The sequence below is a fragment of the Pelophylax lessonae genome (genome assembly GCF_965119305.1).
Source record: "Pelophylax lessonae genome assembly, chromosome: 8".
Lineage (NCBI taxonomy): Eukaryota > Metazoa > Chordata > Amphibia > Anura > Ranidae > Pelophylax > Pelophylax lessonae.
In genome coordinates this window covers 90,163,879-90,185,110 of record NC_138775.1, presented here as the reverse complement: position 1 = coordinate 90,185,110, position 21,232 = coordinate 90,163,879, and the positions used below count along the sequence as shown (strand labels likewise).

Below are 21,232 nucleotides of genomic sequence, written 5' to 3'. Positions count from 1 at the left end.
TGTAAAGGGCTCCAGAGGTGTGGGGGGGGGGGGCTGTGTAATGTAAAGAGGTCCAGAGCTGTGGGGGGGGGGCTGTGTAATGTAAAGGCTTCCAGAGGTGTGGAGCTGTGTAATGTAAAGGGGTCCAGAGGTGTTGGGGGGGGGGGGTGATGTGTAATGTAAAGGGGTCCAGAGGTGTGGGGGACCCTGTGTAATGTAAAGGGGTCCAGAGGTGGCACTCAATCAAATGCTATAATTGGTGTTAACCTGGGCAAAGCTCCCTGGCGCTGATCTTCATTCCCCCTTCTGATGTTGGAGGGGGGTGTCGTGAGGTCAAATCTATCTTCGAGCTGAAGCCCCTGGTCTTTTTCCCACCTAGCAACACCCCTACTGTACACGGACCTTTTTGCTACACACGAAGAGGCTTTCGGTTCCTGCCTATAACAGGCTTTTGAGTGCTGTGTCAGATTAACTATTGGTGTGCCAGTGGAGTACTGCAAACAATCGAGTGCTGGAGGAAGCAGAGGAGTAAATATAGACTGTATATATGAAAAGTTGTGCCTGAAATTGTTCTGAAGCCAAGTGGGCATCCCATAATTTCCAATCCCCATTCTACTTGCAGCTCCTTAGGGGGTGCGCTAGATTTACAACCACTTTAAGCCCACATTGAAAAGAAACTGCACAAATTATCACAAAAGAACAATCCTTTAGAAATCTGGACTGACCTTCCATAAGAGGCAAGCAAACACTGGCTGCAAGGTGTCTTATTTTAAAAGGCTGGAATTGATGAAGGTGAGTTTTAAAATTGGATGCATTTACTGCTGTGATACATACTGTACATTACTATTTCTTGATAGTGCTCCACACATGTATTATCACACGTAGTACATATGTACTATTGTACATATAAAAAATTCCCAAGACTTATAACACCAGTGACGGCAGGAGTTCCAAGTCATTACATCACTATCTGCTTTTTGTATCTCAAAGAGGTCCCTAGCTTTTTGGCTACAAGACATCATGGAATGGGTTTGTCATAGAAATCCCAGAAATCATCATCTTGATCAGGTTGCATATCTGGAGGAGTTGGTGCTTTCGGCTTCTTGGCTTTAGCCTGTTTGTGTTTCTTTGGCTTCTTGGCTTTTGGTGGTGGAGGTGGAGGATCATCCATGGGGACTGTAGGGTGGATATGCAATGGAAAAACGATGGAAGGTTTCTGTTGACTCTCCAGGATCTTGGCAATGGCGTTTCTCTCCATTAGCTTTTGTGACCAAAGAGCTTACATAACAAGATGAGACATGAGTGACATGAAACTTAGGAGACTTCTGCTTAGTAAATTAGATCACTTTACTGTGAATGTAAAGAATAACTGTACTTTGCCCATGTCTTCCTCCCCAGCAGCATACTCACCTTTTCTGTGTTCCCCAGCTGCTCTAAATTATCCAGTATTTCTGGGTATGGATGGGGCATGGGATTCACTCCCCTTTGCTTTTATGTGACTGTGCTGCTTGATGATTGGTCCAACTAGATTGACTAAGGGCTCTCACAGATCTCCCTTTTCTTGCTCTCATCAGCTGAATAGAACAGCGAGGGGGTGAATGAAAGGTGAGTGTGAACTGCTGAAGTGGGGTCATTAAAGCGAACCTTTTGCTTTGCCCTGCATGGGTAAATAAAATGTGGAACTAAAATAAGGAACTCTGTTGGGGCTAGAATTTTATCACTGGAGCCTGCAGGCCTGTAGGCACTAGGGATGATCGAACTTTTGAAAAGTTTGGTTGGACCAGAACACCCGAACTTCCCAAAAGTTTGGCCCGGATTTCAGAACCCCATTGAAATCAAAGGGACCCGAACTTCAGTAATCAAAAAACGCCATTTTGAAGCCCTAAAACCCAATAAATGCCCCTAAAAAGTGCCTAGGGTTCTGGGTCATGCCCCAGGGACTATTAATCACACAAAAAAAAGTTCTTAAAAATTGTCATTTTTGATAGAGAGCCAATTATTGAAAAAAAAAAAAAAAAAGAGATTTTTTTTGATTTTGACTTTGGATTTAGTGTCTGGGGGGTCTAACGAGTGTACCTGTGAAGTTTTAGCTCTGTAGCATGTCCAGAACCATAAAAAAAGATTGTTTATTTTAGGTCACTTATAGAACAGGGATATGGCTTTGCTATTTTCACACCTTGCCGGTTTTGTAGCAAGCGTTTTTGTTGGGCATTTTTTGGGGGTTATTGGAGGCAGGTATGACATCTAAACTTGTGTATTAGGGTATATATACACACACACACACACACTTATATGTATATATACCCATACACATATATAGGTGTGAAAGTAACAGAACACTATACTTGCGCTAATTAAATAATTAACACCAATATGGTTACGCTCCTATCACACCTATATATGTGTATGTGTAAAATACATATAAGTGTGTGTGTATATATATATATATATATACCCCTATAAAGAAGTTCAGATGTTTTGCCTGCCTCCAAAGAACCCAAAAAATGCCCAAAAAAACGCCAGCGCCAAAAAAAAAAAAAAAAACGCCCAGGTGTGTTTTTGCAGCAGGCGTTTTTTGGGCATTTTTTAGGGTTCTTTGGAGGCAGGCAAAACATCTGAACTTCTGTATAGGGGTATATATATACACACATACTTATATGTATTTTACACATACACATATATAGGTGTGATAGGAGCGTAACCATATTGGTGTTAATTATTTCATTAGCGCAAGTATAGTGTTCTGTTACTTTCACACCTATATATGTGTATGGGTATATATACGTATAAGTGTGTGTGTATATATACCCCTATACAGAAGTTGAGATGTCATGTCTTCCTCCAAAGAACCCAAAAAAATGCTCCAAAAAAAACCCTGCAATAACACACCTGGGCGTTTTTTTTTTGGCGCAGGCGTTTTTTGGGCATTTTTTTGGAGGCAGGCAAAACATCTGAACTTCTGTATAAGGGTATATATACACACACACTTATATGTTTATATACCCATACACATATATAGGTGTGAAAGTAGCAGAACACTACTTGCGCTAATGAAATAATTAACACCAATATGGTTACGCTCCTATCACACCTATATATGTGTATTATTAAAATACATATAAGTGTGTGTGTATATATATACCCCTATACAGAAGTTCAGATGTTTTGCCTGCCTCCAAAGATCCCAAAAAAATGCCCAAAAAACGCCTGCTGCAAAAACACACCTGGGCGTTTTTTTTTTTGGCGCTGGCGTTTTTTTTTGGGCATTTTTTTGGGTTCTTTGGAGGCAGGCAAAACATCTGAACTTCTGTATAGGGGTATATATATATACACACACTTATATGTATTTTACACATACACATATATAGGTGTGATAGGAGCGTAACCATATTGGTGTTAATTATTTAATTAGGGCAAGTATAGTTTTCTGCTCCTTTCACACCTATATGTGCAGGTGTATATATACAGACATGTGTGTGTATATATACCCCAATACACAAGTTTAGATGTCATGCCTGACTCCAAACTTGTCCTCCAAAAATCCCTATAAACGCCTGCAGCCAAAAAGCAGGCTGACCGGCGAGAAGCCATATTAGTGCACCGAATGTGACCTAAGAGAAACTATCTTTTCTCTATAGCCGTCACCCTGATATGGAAGGGTTTTGTCACCCTGCCATAGCAGTCAGTGTCAGTTAACCCTACACTACACTACAGTCCCTTTACACTTAACACTTTCCCTACAGAAACGAAATTTTTGCATCTAACTAAAGTGGAAAATAACACCCTAACTACACTAGATATCCCTTTCCTCACACTAATAAATGCTAAATGACACTTTTAAAGTAAAATTAACAGAACTGCTTCCACTCTCTTCCATGTCCCTGTATTACAATGCTAGGAATTTGGCGGGGGCTATCTTATATACTGGGGGGGGCGTATTCACTAATGATTGTCCTAGGGACCCCTAGTCACTCCAATCACATTCCTAGCATTCTCCTGCCCCCTCAATTGGCTTTTACTAATGGTTCTGGTCCAATCACAGGCTTTTAAAGCCCATTTCCTGGCCCATTGCATTTTGGTTGGTTCTGGTTGCCGAATTCCGAACTTTTTCAGCAAAAAGTTCTAAATTTGGCCGAACCTCGAACAGTCAATGTTCGGGTCAAACGGATGGTCAACCCGAACCGTTCGATCATCCCTAGTAGGCACACAACTTTTGGCAACCAAAGCAGCATTCAGCTAGGCATAAGCCCTTTACATAGACCATTTCTAGTTTTGTGGTCCTTAAACAAATCACTATTTAAACCAAAACCATTTTTACTAATTTAATTGGTTTTTTCACATCAGTTTTTTGTAAAGAGAAAATCTAACATGTTCCTAGTTTATTTTTACTCAGGTTTTTATTAAGGTTTATTAAGGTATTCGCCTATAAATTTGTAGCCAGTCATTTTCAAATAAATGGTATACTTTCCAGTATCACAAATGGACAGCTTTAGGAAAAATACATGATGATTTATTTGTAGAGTATGAAAAAAAAATTAAGAAAGACATTTGAATCGAAAACATTACAAAACAGGAGCCATATTGTCATACAAGCTGTTTTATTGATAATTATTTCTTCCCCTCAGCCTCCCTCTGTTCTAGACACTTCTTTAGAGCCATGTATCTAAAGTTGCTCTCATGCCACCTGCCTGGGAAAAGTGAGGGATATAGGTCAGTGTTGGCATCAACCGCAAATAGAAAGAAAGTTCCTTTAACACAAATACTATGGTCTGAATTATAAATCAAGATTCAAGTACATGATCATAGCACAGACAGAAGGTGAAAACAAAATCACAAATGGAATATCATATTACTATAACATAGTCACATGAACATATTTTAGATATTTAGATCAGTTCTTAGAAAATATTTGGATCTTTTATGGCCTGTTTGAATTGCTTATGTTGATCAATATCAAGATATATCAGATATATCTGCTGCCAGCTTACTAACTAATTTTTTTCATTGAATGGACATTATACTTATATTTGTTTCTGCACTAAATGGACACTATATTTATATCTATATTTATTGACGGATTGGACTTTGAGTTTTTAACACCTACAATAAGGAGTATATCGTTGCTATAATTTATTGAAGTTTGTTACTAAATTTGCACATTTGCTTATTTGCACATTTGTATTTTGGATATTTGGATAACTAGTAGCAGTGCTGAATCATTTTTCTTTCAACACTAAAGAAATGACACTGTGCTACAATGTAAAGTAGTGAGTGTACAGCTTGTATATCTATGTAAATTTGCTGTCCCCTCAAAAAAACTCAACACACAGCCATTATTGTCTAAACCAATGGCAGCAAAAGTGAGTACACCCCTAAGTGAAAATGTCCAAATTGGGCCAAATTAGCCATTTTCCCTCCCCGGTGTCATGTGACTCGTTGGTGTTACAAGGCCTCAGGTGTGAATGGGGAGTAGGTGTGTTAAATTTGGTGTTATCGCTCTCACTCTCTTATACTGATTGCTGGAAATTCAACCTGGCACCTCATGGCAAAGAACTCTCTGAGGATCTGCAAAAAAAGAATTGTTGCTCTACATAAAGATGGCCTAGGCTATAAGATTGCCAAGACCCTGAAACTGAGCTTCAGCACAGTGGCCAAGACCATACAGCGGTTTAACAGGACAGGTTCCACTCAGAACAGGCCTCGCCATGGTCGACCAAAGAAGTTGAGTGCATGTGCCCAGCGTCAGATCCAGAGGTCTTCTTTAGGAAATAGACATGTGAGTGCAGCCAGCATTGCTGCAGAGGTTGAAGGTGTGGGGGGTCAGCCTGTCAGTGCTCAGACCATACACCGCACACTGCATCAAATTGGTCTGCATGGCTGTCAACCTGGAAGGAAGCCTCTTCTAAAGATGATGCACAAGAAAGCCTGCAAACAGTTTGCTAAAGACAAGCAGTCTAAGGACATGGATTACTGGACCCATGTCCTATGGTCTGATGAGACCAAGATAAACTTATTTGGTTTGGATGGTGTCAAGCATGTGTGGTGGCAACCAGGTGAGGAGTACAAAGACAAGTGTGTCTCGCCTACACTCAAGCATGGTGGTGGGAGTGTCATGGTCTGGGGCTGCATGAGTGCTGCCGGCACTGGGGAGCTACTGTTCATTGAGGGAACCATGAATGCCAACATGTACTGTGACATACTGAAGCAGAGCATGATCCCCTCCATTTGGAGACTTGGCCCCAGGTCAGTGTTCCAACATGATAATGACCCCAAACACATCTTCAAGAGAATCACTGCCTTGCTAAAGAAGCTGAGGGTAAAAATGATGGATTAGCCAAGCCTGTCTCTAGACCTAAACCCTTTTGAGCATCTGTGGGGCATCCAAAAATGGAAGGAGGAGGAGTACAAGGTCTCTAGCATCCGCAGCTCAGTGATGCCGTCATAGAGGAGTGAAAGAGGACTCCAGTGGCAACCTGTGAAGCTCTGGTGAACTCCATGCCCAAGAGGGTTAAAGCAGTGCTGGAAAATAATGGTGGCCACACAAAATATTGACACTTTGGGCCCAATTTTGACATTGTCACTTAGGGGTGTACTCACTTTTGTTGCCAGTGGTTTAGGCATTAATGGCTGTGTGTTGAGTTACTTTGAGGGGACAGCAAATGTACACTGTTATACAAGCTGTGCACTCACTATTTTACATTGTAGCAAAGTGTAATTTCTTCAGTGTTGTCACATGAAAAGATATAATAAAATATTTACAAAAATGTGAGGGGTGTACTCACTTTTGTGAGATACTGTATATATTAAATTGTAAAGCTCAGGTAATATTTCCTAATGTTAAATCTCAACATTTTGCATAATGTTTGAGCAGCTCTGTTTCTTTAAACACAGCAAATCCTTTTGTGGAGTTTGCAAAGAACTACTGTATATACAAAGGCACCAATCAGAACTTTTTTTACAGATCTGAATTCAGCTTTGCATATTGCCATTGCTCTTTACATTGCTTTATTAGGACGCCACATACAGAAATGCACATTATAGTGTCTTACAAACCTGACTAAAGCCATTGCTTATGTAGCACCATCACTGTTGCTAGAGTAGGTAAATTTAGTTTGGCTACCCTGTCGGCAGTAGACCATGTGTTAATTTGTTTAGGAGACTGGGCAGTGCTTCAAAGGCTGTGGCTCTGTTACCTCCCCCTGTCTTCTGGAACTCTCTGGATATTTCCAGAACATAGTGTGTGGAGGGACAGAGGCCGCAGCCTGGATATTTATGGAGTTTCCACCATTCCCTGGGGAGGCAGGGCCCAAAAAATGGTGGAAAGACGGTTTCAGAGTACCCTCCTTCATAAGCCCCATGTGGCGAAATTTTGAACCAATTTGTAAGTACTGTAGACCATTCTTTGTTGACAGACATTGCCATTTTTGGAGAAGATACTATTAGACATTTTGGCATACGTTTTGACATTTATTATTCCTTGATAGATAAATGATTGCTTCTGCTCCTGACGAGTGTAGAAACACAAAACGCGTAGAGCATTACAGGACACAATCTTCATGGAAAATTCTTCCTATACCATTTACTTATGTCTGTCTCAGCTATTTTCTTTTCATTTTATTTTGGAATTCCAGCATTTAGACCATTGTTATACTGCAAACCAGTTATAAGTCTTGGTCAGATTGGTATTATTTATGTATATTATCTTGTATTCATACATTTTTTAACATTGTCACCATTGCTGTACCTAATAAAATTTATAAATATTTACACTTATTTGTTCTTGTTTTACAATCAGACTCAGTCCTATGCCTCACTCAAAGTCCCAACCCTCTCTCTTTGCTTCCAAAAAGGTGGGAAGATGACCCATAAATACTTAGATGCCTTGCAGTCTGGAAGCATAGTCCAGGGTCCAGCCATCTGGAGGTGACCCCTGTGCTGGGTGGTTCCGCTCCGTAGGGCAAGAAGAGATGGAGTAAGAGCAAGAAGAGAGAGAGAGAAAAAGAGGAAATCTCAGGACATCACCCAGTCTTAGTCACAGCTAGGTTTAGCTGTGGACCCCAAACAAAATCAGTACAGCATTCAGAAGAAAGGCCAGGACTGCAGTCACTCTGGATTCGGGGAATCCTTCAAAAAGGAAATTAATGAATACCAGCCAGCCATACACCCAAAGAAAAAAGAGGACAGTGAAGTACAATACCTCACCAGGGGGAAGCTTAGGTGCAGAGCAAGTCAGCCAGGAGCACCCCATCATGTCTATTCTTTGGGTCTGGAGCAGCCAGTTGCTCTATTCAATGTACTTTTGTTTTGAAATGTGTTGCTTTGCTATTGCTGCACTATCACTACCACTGTTGCAGCTCAGTTTTACAGTTTGGATTAGAGTATCCAGAGACATTAGAAGGTCCTCATTTGCTGTTCGGAGTTTACAGTTCTTCAAGTTCTGGATATCTCATGTACCCCATCCCATATCCAAGTTCATCATTCTCAGAATAAACAACCTAAACTAAAATCCCTAGACTGTTTTCCTGAGCCATTTGGAGAGTGTGGTAAAATTCCTGTTGCCTGGCTGTAGGCGCTGTGTGGGGGAAAAGGCCCGAAATTCAGCGGCTCTTTTGGGGGTAGTGCTACACTTATATTTCACCTTAGGTTTTTAGGTGCAAAAGTGGGAGTTGCCCTAAACAGTATGTCAAGCTAAGCTGTACTTGCTAGGACTTATCAGTAATAGTTTAGACCAAGGGTTTCAAACTTGATTTCATCATGGGCCATATCAGCATTCTGGTCTCCCTCAAAGGGCCGGTTGTATCTGTAAGACTAGATGTCCAGAGCACCACCCCCTCTTACATCAGATGCCAAGATTCCCCCCCCCCTCTTACATCAGATGCCAAGGGTCTCCACCCTTCCTTCTTCTGCATGCTGAGACCAGGGGAGGTGGAGACAAGGGGGTGCTGCAGCTGCACAGAGAGGCGCAGAATCTGAAGGAGTAGTTCTGTCCTCCTCTCTGCTGCTGACTGCTGAGACAGGGGGTGGTGGAGATGAGGAGAGTACTGCAGCTTCAGGAGAGGTGTGATGGCCATATGAATTGACCTAGAGGGCCGGATTCGGCCTGCATGCCCTGTGTTTGACACATGTGGTTTACACTGTATGCTTCCAATGGATTTTTCAGGAAAAAACACTACTAACCAAATACAAAAAGTGCTAAGGCTATAGGAAATCTTGTGGCTCTATAATGGCAATAATCAATAAATACCTAAGTCATCAGTCTTCCTTCCGTACCAGTGTTGGTTGTTGCCTTTATCTCGTCTGCCTCTTTCATTTACTTCTGCAGTGTACGAGTCCTGCACCAGGCTTTGTTGTTTTATGGGCATCCCTGAAGGAAAAAATATCTGTAAGAGCCGGTTCACACTACCACGACCAGAAAGTCGCCCCGTGACTTGAAGAGACTTGTTTAGAGACTTGGAAGAGACTTGGAAGAGACTTGTGCACTACTTTGAAGAGACAGGCGACTTTGTCTGTGGGGAATGCCTGGCTAATCTCTTTCTTCTTCCTGGAAAGTCTGATAACAAGTCGCTTCAATTATGATAAGGAGGCGACTCCCATTGAAGTATATGGGACAGTCGGATCACAGGTCGCCTCAAAGTAGTACAGGACCCTTTTCTGAAGTCAGAGCGACTTCAGTAGTGCCAATTAAGACGGCACTGATTGATTAACATTGCTTTTGTTATGTCAAGCGACCTGAGGCAACACAAGTCGCCTCACAAGTCGTGCTAGTGTGAATGGGCTCTTAGACATGTCACACAATAAAGAAAACAGAAAAATAGTCACAGCTATATTAGTTTAATTGCCTAAGGTAACAAACTGAGTACCACATCATTCTTCTTTTATCTAAACATATTTTCTTAGCTCTGTGTTTTTCATGGCAATCTTTCGGACCTAGACCTAGAGGCAGCTCTATCCTATAAACACAGTGAGACAGGTCAGCTGGGAATGATATACTGTATCAATAATAAAATATGTGGAACAAGAAACCCCTACATTTTTTAAATAAGGGAATCCCATTCCCACTTAGGGCAGGTCCCTGTACCAAGTAATTGTTTACGAATTGTATAGAAAACAATTAGGTGATAGCTAGGGACCACTATAACATATTTCCTTATAAAGTTACTTTTATTAAAATGTTATCAAAATATAAACACCAATACTATATGCACACTTTTCCCACCAATTAAAGTATATGTAATGCCTCGCCTTGTAGGCAAAACATGTGTGTATACATTTAAAAAACATTATAAATACCCCCCCACCCCCTTTTTTTCAATAAGTGATAACATACCCTCTGTTCTTAGCTGCATAAGGATCTTAGAGAGCTGGGGGAAGAGAGACAGCAGCACAGTGATATTCCCAGTGAATGTGTGTGTGAATGTGCATGTGCGTGAATTGTGGTCATTTTTAATAGGAAAGAAGAGAAATGGCAGGAACACCAGGTATTTTACACATAGGAATAGAGAAGGAGATACATTTTCACACAAGTACATGGTACAGCAGGCACATACCAGGAATATGACATTTTGTATTGACATTGACAATTCTTTAAAAAACAGACAACCTAGGATGGCCTTTTCCCCTTATATCCACACTAGAGATCTCACTATACTCTAATAACATAAGAAGTCAAACATCCAGGAGTATATTTCATCAAATCAATATTTGGAGCAGACTATACTAAAAAATTATTGCATTTAATAGTATGAACATAGTGTACTGGATTGTAGCTATTTATTAGTATCCAGTCCATTTGAATGATATTGCACTAACAGCAAGCATTTTGCAGGTGCTCCTTTGCCGAGGCCAACATTTTGAACCACTTCACTGCCTGTGCTAAACAGCTCTTCTTGTTTCTAGACTCCATCCTCTGATGACACCTTAAAGATAATACAGGAACCAGGATTATGTCAAAAGCAACTAAACCATTTCTGGGGAACCAAAAAGGATGCATTTGCTTGAAACTATGTAAAGGAGTTTGGAGGTGTAGTTTAATGAGCTACTCTGGTTGAGATTTTTTAAGGCTGGATCAGAGAGAAAAAGGCAAGGCAGGGAGTGACACAGTCCAATATTACCGGGGTACTAGGAGAGCCAGGGGTTAACTTTCTAGATCATGGGTGTCCAACCTTTTGGCTTCTCTGGGCCACATTGAGTGTAGAGAAATTCTCTATACTTTAGTTTAGGTATATAAGTAAAAAAATGCCACTGCGCCCTTCCCGTGCTTCTACGCCCCCCCAGCACTAATTTAACACAATTAGTGGATGATCCTATTTGGCAGCCTCTGCCTACAGTTAGTTGGAAGCCGCTGGGGCCATGCCCGCAACTAGACTTCTTTCCTCCCCAGCAAAAAAAAAAAAAGTCAGGGGGCAGTGGGTCGCATTGCTTGCGGTTTCCGGGCCGCATGCAGCCCCCGGGCCACAGGTTGGACATGCCTGTTCTAGATGGTTCTAGAAACATTCTGATTGGTGGATATATCTGGGAGGAGACTGTGGCATGCAACTACTGGTTGATCATGGGTTTGAGGGAAGAGTGAGAGGGCAAAAAGGTAATTGGTTATAGTGAGTGACAGTTCAGTGTGGTCTGCTGGAAAGGTTTGAGTGAACAGTTTTCTTTCCTGTGGTTCCCCAGCAGCATGTAGGTCCCATTTCTAGCAAGAGACCACCCTTGAATGCATGGAGTCTGGTGTGCTCTATGTACAAGCTAGGTGCTCTTGTGGGTATTTTTGAGCAATCTGACACTACCTACAAAGCAAGAAATTAATGCTATTAGGATAACAGCTAGTATAAACACTTTAGCTTGCCCTGTCCCCCTTTTGAATAAATAAATATCTGATATTGAAGCAAGGTAGGGCTTGATTAAACATAATAGGCTAGGTGGGACTTTGAGTGAGACCCCAGCAGGTAGTGCCCGGCGTCTCCATCCCTATAACAAGAAAAAAAATGAGGTTGAAGGATTATAAGAGGTGCATGAAAGTCAGCCAGCCCCCAGTCTGATGTACTCACCCTCCAGTCTGTCACCAACCAAGTAGACCTGTCTCTTGATACAAAGAACAGGGGTTTAGTTGACACACATTTGCAAACGCATGTGAAAGCTGCAGAGCCACTTCACGGCACCCTGTTAAATCTGCAGTCCTAACACTCCTAATTTAGTGTCTCCACACTGGAAGCCCATGGCTGCTAATGAATGGATGGGGGAACAGGTGAGAGGGAGACAGCCCAACCTCCCCCAACCCACCCTCATCCATGACTGGTCTGTTGTCTCAAAACTCAAATAACTAAGTTGTAACGATGGTACAAACTGGAAAGGACCAGCTGAGAAGCATTACACCTCAATCCCCTTGGTGGATGCAGTATAAAGACAGATAGGGATTTTATATATGGGGCATGGCCTGTAAAGCACAATGCCTTGATTTCACATTCCTAGAAGATGCAGTATGTGAGCCTCAATTTAATCTTACCAACAAAAGATGATGGTCAAAGGTGAACCAATAAAGAAAAGAGGTGGAATGGGGGATGTGAGGTGGCAACATGGATAACCCACAGCAACCTGTAGTCTAGAAATCAGCTAAGTAATAATGTACTTGAGATGAGTTAGGTTTGTCTTCTGAGGTGGGAAGTGCTTTTCCATGATAATGCTGAACTTGCTGAGTAAATGGGCTTCACTCAGAGTAATGATTAAGCACAAGATGTATGTGTGAAACGCGTCTACGAGACTTCATGTTGGTGTCTTTGGTGTCATCACTTGCAACATTTTGGAATTAAAGGTATTTGAAACTTATTGGAATCCCTGGATGTGCGGCTATTTCTTTTTCACTCAGAGTTATGCTTTAGTTTATGCTTTTTTTTATATTTTTATTAACTCTGGATTCTCCGTCAAAAAATATTTTTTGGCTCCAGCTGCTTTCTCGCGGGAATGTACAGAAAGCTTCTTGGCTTTCCAGGCATACAGTCACCGGTGACCTTGCTAGGCATGAAGATACTTCTTGATCATAGAATAAACTGTGAAATCTATTAATCACCATTGTGTAGATGGCTTCTCCCTGTGTACACAGTTTTCGGCATATTTTGGATATATTTTTAATTTTATATACAGTAGTCTAATTTTACAGTGTGAACTTTAAATTGTGAGGAAAGACCAAAAAGGAAGTAAACCTAATAACACATTAGAAGAGGGTCATGAGCCCTGGGGAAAAGCTGACCCCATCTGGACCCATGCTTGCCTGTTGTGGACCTTCAAATTATGTATTTGCCTTCAGACTATGATCTCTGCTGTCTGCCATTCTGACCTTTCTTGTTCCTCAACACTGCACTTGCCTGCAATCTGGAATTCTGCTGCCATATGCACCAACAGTTCCTTATTCCAATAAGTCCAGATATGCACTACAGACATTTGAGCTACTCTAGTGCCCTTGTGCCAACTGGTATCACTACTAGGGGCCCTTGGGCTGGACATGTAGGAGAAGCTGTCATCATTTCAGACTCCTGTTGTGGCATACTGTATATGTTTGCTTATGGTACAGTATATTCTTAGTACAGAAGAAATATAATGTGTAAACAAAGCAAATCTAAGACAAGATAGACCATCACCTGGAAAGACATTACTGCGGAGGCAGTGACTTAGCTCATAATATAGCCTATGTGGATATTCCTCCATAAGCCAGGGTTTCAGCGTGACATGTGTTGGAGTGACTCTAGGCATGTTCCTTGTTCTCTGCTCCACATCTGCCAGGCTCTTTCTCACCTACATACGACAGATCAAAAATCTTCATAAACTAAAATGTTGAAAATGGCAATTTTTGACTAATTATTACTCTTACCTGTATCGGAGAAATTAGTTGGTCAACCAAAGAGCTTCCATACTTGTGTCTGATATTAGCTGGGATAAGGTTCCTGATGTCTGGTTGGCAAATGTCCACAGCTTCTGGAGATATATTATTTCTGCTACTTAAGGCTCGAACATCATTATGCTTACTGTACCTGTAGCTTTGACCTGTTTTCTTCTCTATAATGGTTGCCTTCCATTTCTCTCTATTATCAGGTGGAGCAGAGTAACAAGCCAGTGGTCCTGTAACGTGAATATGTATAACACATTAGAACTTCAACCACAGATCTTCTCAATGTATTTGAAACAAAATTAATGAAAACAAACTTTATGCAAAATGATTAGCTTTGATGAGAAAGTACACGTACCGGAAATTGTTAAACGTTACTTTAAAACAATTATTCAATCCAAGTACAGCCATTGTAGTAATTGTGTTCAAAATTCCAATTACTGTATATTTATTATTAGTGTGATATAACTACACTTAGAGTCAACAGCTTTCCCCAAAGTTGATGGTAAGGCTGCGTCCATTTGCCACATTCCTGCACTGTGCAATTTTCTTCCTTCAAAAACCAGAGAGGGGTTGTTGAAACCCAAAAGCACTTAGCTAGTTTTTTTTTCCAGACAAATATATAGAGACCAGGGCCTGGAAGTTTTTTCCAAAATCTTCCATTCCCACCAGTAAGTGCCCAGCATTGAGTTAACGCAGCCCATTCAAAATACATTAAAAGTATATATTTTGCATTCCCATACATTTATTTATATTCATTCATTAAAATTATGTGAATGCAAAATATGTATTCCCATACTTTATTTGTATAAGTATAAACTTTTTTCACCTGCCTAGTGCCTGCTATGTATATCATTAGATGCACTTTGTAGTCGTGTAATCATTATTGTGTCAATAGATATACAGTATCTCACAAAAGTGAGTACACCCTTCACATTTTTGTAAATATTTTTTATGTGACAACACTGAGGAAATTACACTTTGCTACAATGTAAAGTAGTGAGTGTGCAGCTTGTATAACAGTGTAAATTTGCTGTTCCCTCAAAATAACTCAACACACAGCCATTAATGTCTAAACCGCTGGCAACAAAAGTGAGTAAACCCCTAGTAAAAATTCCCAAATTGGGCCCAAAGTGTCAATATTTTGTGTGGTCACCATTATTTTCCAGCACTGCCTTAACCCTCTTGGGCATGGAGTTCACCAGAGCTTCACAGATTGCCACTGGAGTCCTCTTCCACTCCTCCAAGACGACATCACAGAGCTGGTGGATGTTAAGGACCTTGCACTCCTCCCCTTCCGTTTGAGGGTACCCCACAGATGCTCAATAGGGTTTAGGCCTGGAGACATGCTTGGCCAGTGCATCACCTTTACCCTCAGCTTATTTAGAAAGGCAGTGGTCATCTTGGAGCTGAGTTTGGGTTCATTATCATGGTGAAGTACTGCCCTGCGGCACAGTCTCCGAAGGAAGGGGACCATGCTCTGCTTCAGTATGTCGCAGTACATGTTGGCATTCATGGTTCCCTAATGAACTGTAGCTCCCCAGTGCCGGCAGCAGCCATGCAGCCCCAGACCATAACACACGTATTGGGATGCCTGCCTTTACACACACATGAACTTTAATGGCATCCCAGTCTTAGTCGGTAGGGTTCAATATTGAGTTGGTTCACCCTTTGCAGCTACAGTATAACAGCTTCAACTCTTCTGGGAAAGCTGTCCACAAGGTTTAGGAGTGTATCCGTGGAAATGTTTGACCATTCCCCAGAAGCCCATTTGTGAGGTCAGGCATTGATGTGGATGAGAAGGCCTGGCTTGCAGTCTCCACTCTAATTCATCCCAAAGGTGTTCTATTGGTTTGAGGTCAGTCAAGTTCCTCCACCCCAAACTTGCTCATCCATGTCTTTAGGGACCTTATTTGTGCACAAGTGACTTGCCACACAGAAATAAATACTCTCAACTCAACAACGTTGTTTCTTCTTGCTATATCTATTGATTATACTCTCCAGCATCAGACAAAAGCAAACAATTTTTTGAAACCAACGAATACAGAAACAATAGCAATTTAGAGCTTACAATGACCACAGCCTAGCTGGGTTACTAAATTAAAAATAGGAACACTCCTGTTTGAGGCAGGGTTCCAACACCATCTTTTTACTGGCGTTGCTATTTAAAGCAGTAGTAAACAGCAAAAAAACAAAGAAAAAAAATAATCTTCCCCCCTGCAAGTTAAATGTATAAATGTATACATGCATCATATACTAGCACATTATGAAACACTTATAACAAATCCCTCCACCGGTGAGCTGTCACTACTGACAGGGCTTCCATCTTTACCTGGTCTTCCTTCTGGGTTTGCAGGCTCTGGCTGTTTGAATACCCGTACTGTGATAATTTCCCTGCCGCGTATGCGCACAGGAGTCATGGTCGTGGCACTGTCCGCATGCCCTGGTGATGTTACCGGCTGCTACTAAAGTGATTATCTCCTAAACTGTGCACATTTAGGAGATATTTACTGTACCTACAGGTAAGTCTTATTATAGGCTTACCTGTAGGTATACAGTAAATAAACATAAGCAATAAAAAGACTTTACTACCACTTTAAAGAAAGCCTCTAGGTAAATTTTATTGATTAGCCAGTTGCCAGGTATGAGTACTGCAACGTTTGGGAAGGTGAAGCTTGTTCAGTCCTTTGCAAGTCAAATAAGGCACTGGGAACTTTTAGACTCGCAAGTCTAGTCAGATGAAGGAAAACTTCAAACAAGCTCAATCCCACACAGCAAGGCCTCCTCTGATGGGCATCCAACAGCAGATCCAACTAAAGAAATACAGAAGGGATCACCAGACCACAACTGGATAAAGAGCACAAGATAATTTTGATTGCTGGTAAAAAAAAGTCATATAAACACAGCCAACACGTTTTGGGGGCACCATTTTCCATCACCAGGACTCAACAAAGGATAAAACTTTGGCCAACTCAGATAAAATAGTGGCTCCCCCACGTTGGTAGAATGCCAGGGTCCAGTCACAAGTGCAACCTTTGTGGCCCTGGTAGTTTCGCCACTGTGTTCCACCTGTATTTAGGTACTGCTATAGATGTTATAGATTTTACTGACATATAAGATCTGCACTCCCAGCTTCCGAAAGGCTTTTAAACAGGATGGTACTGATTAGCTCAGTGAGCGGACCCTGATGAGCGGATCACCCCAGTGCCATCTTAAGAGCCTTATAGGCCCCTGGGCAATGCAGTGCACTGGGGCCCCCTGCCTACACAATCACCCACGAGAATATACTACAAGAGAGTACAACTATCATCACCCATGACAGGAGAACCAGCATAGCCATTGCCAACCTCAGGAATATGAGCTGCAGTGGTGCAGGAGGAGAGCTCTGACAGCAAGTTGCTCATGCTGGGGACACTGATGGATGAACAGACTGGCAGCATTGGGCTAGCAGCAGTGGGGAGACCAAGTCAGGCGGTGGATATCAATACCAGCAAGGCTGGTGCAGGGATTTTTGTCTACTACACAGGTTAAGGTGCATTTTGGTGCCCCACCACCCCTCTCTTCTCCACAATGCAACCCCCCCCCCCCCCCACACACACACACACACACACTGTCAACAGCCATGCTGGGACCTCAACAAAAATCCTCTCCCCATTTCTTCTCCCTCAGGTCCTCCCCTCCAGCAAAACCCCCTCCCCCATAAGTACTTTCCCCAGTTCTGTCACAAACCCTACTACCCATATACCCCATTCCAATACAAACACCCCCCCCCCCAAAAAAAAAAAAAACATCCTTTACTCTTCTAATACAAATCCATACTTCCCAACTGTCCTAGTTTGGTGGGACCTTCCTGAGATACAAATTAAATCCTGGCTATCCAGACTAAGGATCTGTTCATTCCAGAATGCTGTGAGGGAAACCTGCATCTTGTGTGTGTTTTCCACACCGTATTCAGAATGCACTGCTGTTGTGATCTGCAGCTGGTGTGTCAACTTAATGACTCCCCAATTGCAGGTCGCAAATGCAGTCTTTGCCTGCACCATATTGTATGATCAGAAGTATCATGCGATCCAGTTGCTGTGCGTTTTGTAAAGTAGAGCATGCACAGCTCTTAATGAAGATGGGCACAATTTCAGCCCATTCAAATCAAAGGGCGGAAATCGCACAGCACTGGGAAGGCATGTGAATCACACAGGAACACACAGCGCGTTCCTTTGTGATTCATGGTATGAGGTCCTGGAGCCTAGTGTCGAAAAAGTTCCAGCTCTCGGCTCCAATAACTTGCCTGACTGGGGGGGGCACTAGTGTGGGCACCTGGGGTAAACGCCCTGAATCTCTAGTGAGGTGCCTGGGATCCCAGACACCACAATTGTCTCCTCAATAGCAGCCAGCATCTCTCTGAAGAAGAGGGAAAAGTTGTCAAAAAAGGATGCTCGCAGTGATTTGGGGGGATAAGAGGATGTTGTATGTGCTAGGGGGCACTTTGAAGGGAGAACACAAATCCCCTCCCAAAGTGCCCCCTAGCATATACAACATCCTCTTATCCCCCCAAATCCCCTGCAAGTGTCATGCTCTACATTTCAGATTCAAAACAAACCTCAGATCAGAAAGTCCCGTTGATGCTGTGTCTATTCTCCTCTTCCTCCTGTCTGTGTATAGGAAGACATCCGAGCCAAGGAGGGTGAGGGGCTTCAGTCCGTGTATGCAATGTGAGGCAGGAGGGGGAGAAAGGGAGAGGTGCAGCTGCCCTACAAAGTAATCACAGCGTTTGGGATCTGAAACACCCCGCACAAGCTGCCAGCAAGTCACTGGAGCCAAGTGAGTACCAGCAGTGTTGGAGCTCACCCTCCTTGCAGCCGCTACTTCAGACGCTGGACAGAAAGTCTTTCCTGCTGTCTTGGGGCCCCCTTACAGTGGTGGAACACCAGGGCCCAGTCGCAAGTGTGACTGCTGCAAACTGATAGTTCCGCCACTGTCTCAGTCTCAATTAATTGAAATTGGGGAGCCCAAGCAAGATTCCCACAAAGCTGCTGTTAGGCTCTTGGTGTGGAGCCTCCCCAAAGACATTTGTGGGAAGGAGAGACCATTGTTCTGGGGATGGATCTTGTAATGCCCTGAACTGAGAAAAAACATGTGATATGGGCCCCAAGGAGTTAAAGCATTTGTTACCCCAGCACTTCATATTCCTGATATGTGCCTGCGGTACCATGTACTTGTAGCACAAAGTATCCTGTTCTCTTTTGCCTCGTTTCCACTGAGCGGATCGGTTCGGGTCAGTTCGGTACGGTGCGCTATTTTGAGTGTTTCCATTATGAAAGTGGCCCATACAGACAAACCAAACCGCACCATTCCTGGTCCTCCTTCAGATGTAGGGCCATAGGAAATGGTACGGTATGGTTAGGGCGGAGCTACTGGCGTCACACGATACATTCCACTGATTGGTGGACAGGAAAACGTCAATGCTCACGTAAAACGAAAGCACAAAATAAACACCACGTTTGGTGTGAACCCTGCATGGCCCCTGGTGGTCTGACTTGCAGTGGAAACGCTCACCTGAAAAGGCCGGACCATTCTAACCCTTTCAAACTGTACTGACCTGAACCGTTACGCTCACTGGAAACTAGGCATTTGTATTGCTTCCTTTATGTGAAATCCCTGGTGTTCCTGCAAGTCTCTCTGCTCTCCTATTAAAAACTGACCACACTAAGCAGGATACCACAGCGTGGACAGTTCTTTAGCTATGCTGGTGTAATGGAACTGTGACCCACCCTGTGTTTAAGGGTTTCCGTCAGTGTACTGCTTCCTCCAGTCTTGAAAAGACTGTAGACATCAGATATTCTAGCCGCCCCCATACAAAACTAGCCAACAACTTAGCTTTTACAAATTCTGGAACCTTCTCCTTTATTGAACAGCCTCACACAATTTATACACACATGAGGACATCCCCCTCCTGATCAAATTACCCCACCAGGTCACGTGCCTGATTACATTATGCTATGCAGATGAAATTGTATACAGAAATATAATTAACAAATCTAAGGAACAACCAACACAAACAGTATATTTCCACTCAGCAACTAACAGGTGACAATGATTCAATCAATCTGAGCCAATTAACTAGTTGGCTGCTGTCCTCGAGCCCATGAAAAACAAAACACATTATCATAAGTGTAAACACAGAACCCATTGTAGATAACGGGTGAGTAAATCAGCATATTCAATAATGCGTGAAAGATAGGTGGGTGAGCTGATGATATTAGCATCTGCTATGAGCCTGATTGTGTGAAGCAGTCTTTATATGTTTCTTGACATATATGGTTAATAAATATTACTGTCCCATTTGAAGTAATCCAATCCATTTCCTCAGTGTCCATTAAGAACCTGTCTTTCACTCCCAGTGACGGTGAGTACCATCATAGCTGGGAAGTCAGTGTACTCTCCTCCAATGATAAGACTTGTCCTGACATGCCCAAACTGCACAGCCATTCACTGGGAAGTTAAATGCTCTGCTGCTTCTCCTCCCCCAGCTCTTATGCAGCTGAGAACAGAGGGAATGTGTATGTGAATCAATTATAAAAAAGGGAAAAAAGGGTATTTATAATATTTTTTTCTATCTATACAAACATTTTTTTGCCTTTCATTTCTATTTTTAACTAAATTGGTTGTTTTACAAGGTGAGGGTTTACATACACTTATCATACACTCTGCAGAATGTAATCCCGTTTTACATGATGGTGCTATATGGTATCATACTTATTTGATTTCTTTTCCCTACGGGTTTACTTTAAAGGGCATCTGTTATTCCAGCTGATCATCTCCAAAACCTTCCTATTAGAATCCATTTGTAGGGCCTTGTCTTTGGGACATACAGTGTTGAAAAAGTCTGTCAATGTCCCAATTTGTAGTGTTAGGCTGGGTTCACACTAGTGTGAATTGGATGTGAATTTCTCCACATCCAATTCCCATGTCAGGAGACTGTGACCAGCTCTCAGTGGAGCCGGTTCACACAGCTCCAGGATGGTTACGGAAAGAATTGCACGGAGTCCTGTGCATCTTCTGGTCCGTTTCAGGTCTGAATTCAGCCAAAAATTTGGGCCTGATTCGTCCCTGAAACAGAAAAGAGACATTGTCTTTGAAAACGCCCAAGTGGGAGGGCGAAACGCGTCAATGTATTTCCGGTGCGGCAGAGCCAGCTGATGTCACTTCCTGGTCACGTGGAACGCATGCGCGAGTGTTCCCGGAAGTCATTGTGAATACGGCGTCCAGCCTGTTTCTTTCCTGCATATGCGACTTAATCACATATTTGCTGTAAGTAGATTTATACTGTATTAAAAACCTTTGCACATACTGGCTTCACTATGTGGTCCACTCCTTGAGTCATTTAGT

General features: G+C 42.4%; 1 protein-coding gene across 1 annotated transcript in view; it reads right to left on the bottom strand.

Annotated features, from left to right (window-relative positions):
• Nucleotides 1-614: 614 nt before the first annotated feature.
• The window catches only part of CIMIP4 (ciliary microtubule inner protein 4), a 34,755-nt gene continuing 14,137 nt past the window's right edge, over nt 615-21,232 (bottom strand). The window contains exons 2-5 of the mRNA XM_082265204.1: nt 13,832-14,079; nt 13,602-13,755; nt 9,224-9,343; nt 615-1,257 (exon numbers count right to left, since the gene is read on the bottom strand). Of these exons, the coding sequence (XP_082121330.1) occupies nt 998-1,257; nt 9,224-9,343; nt 13,602-13,755; nt 13,832-14,079 (782 nt within the window). The 3' untranslated portion in view covers nt 615-997. The remainder of the gene's footprint in view (nt 1,258-9,223; nt 9,344-13,601; nt 13,756-13,831; nt 14,080-21,232) is intronic.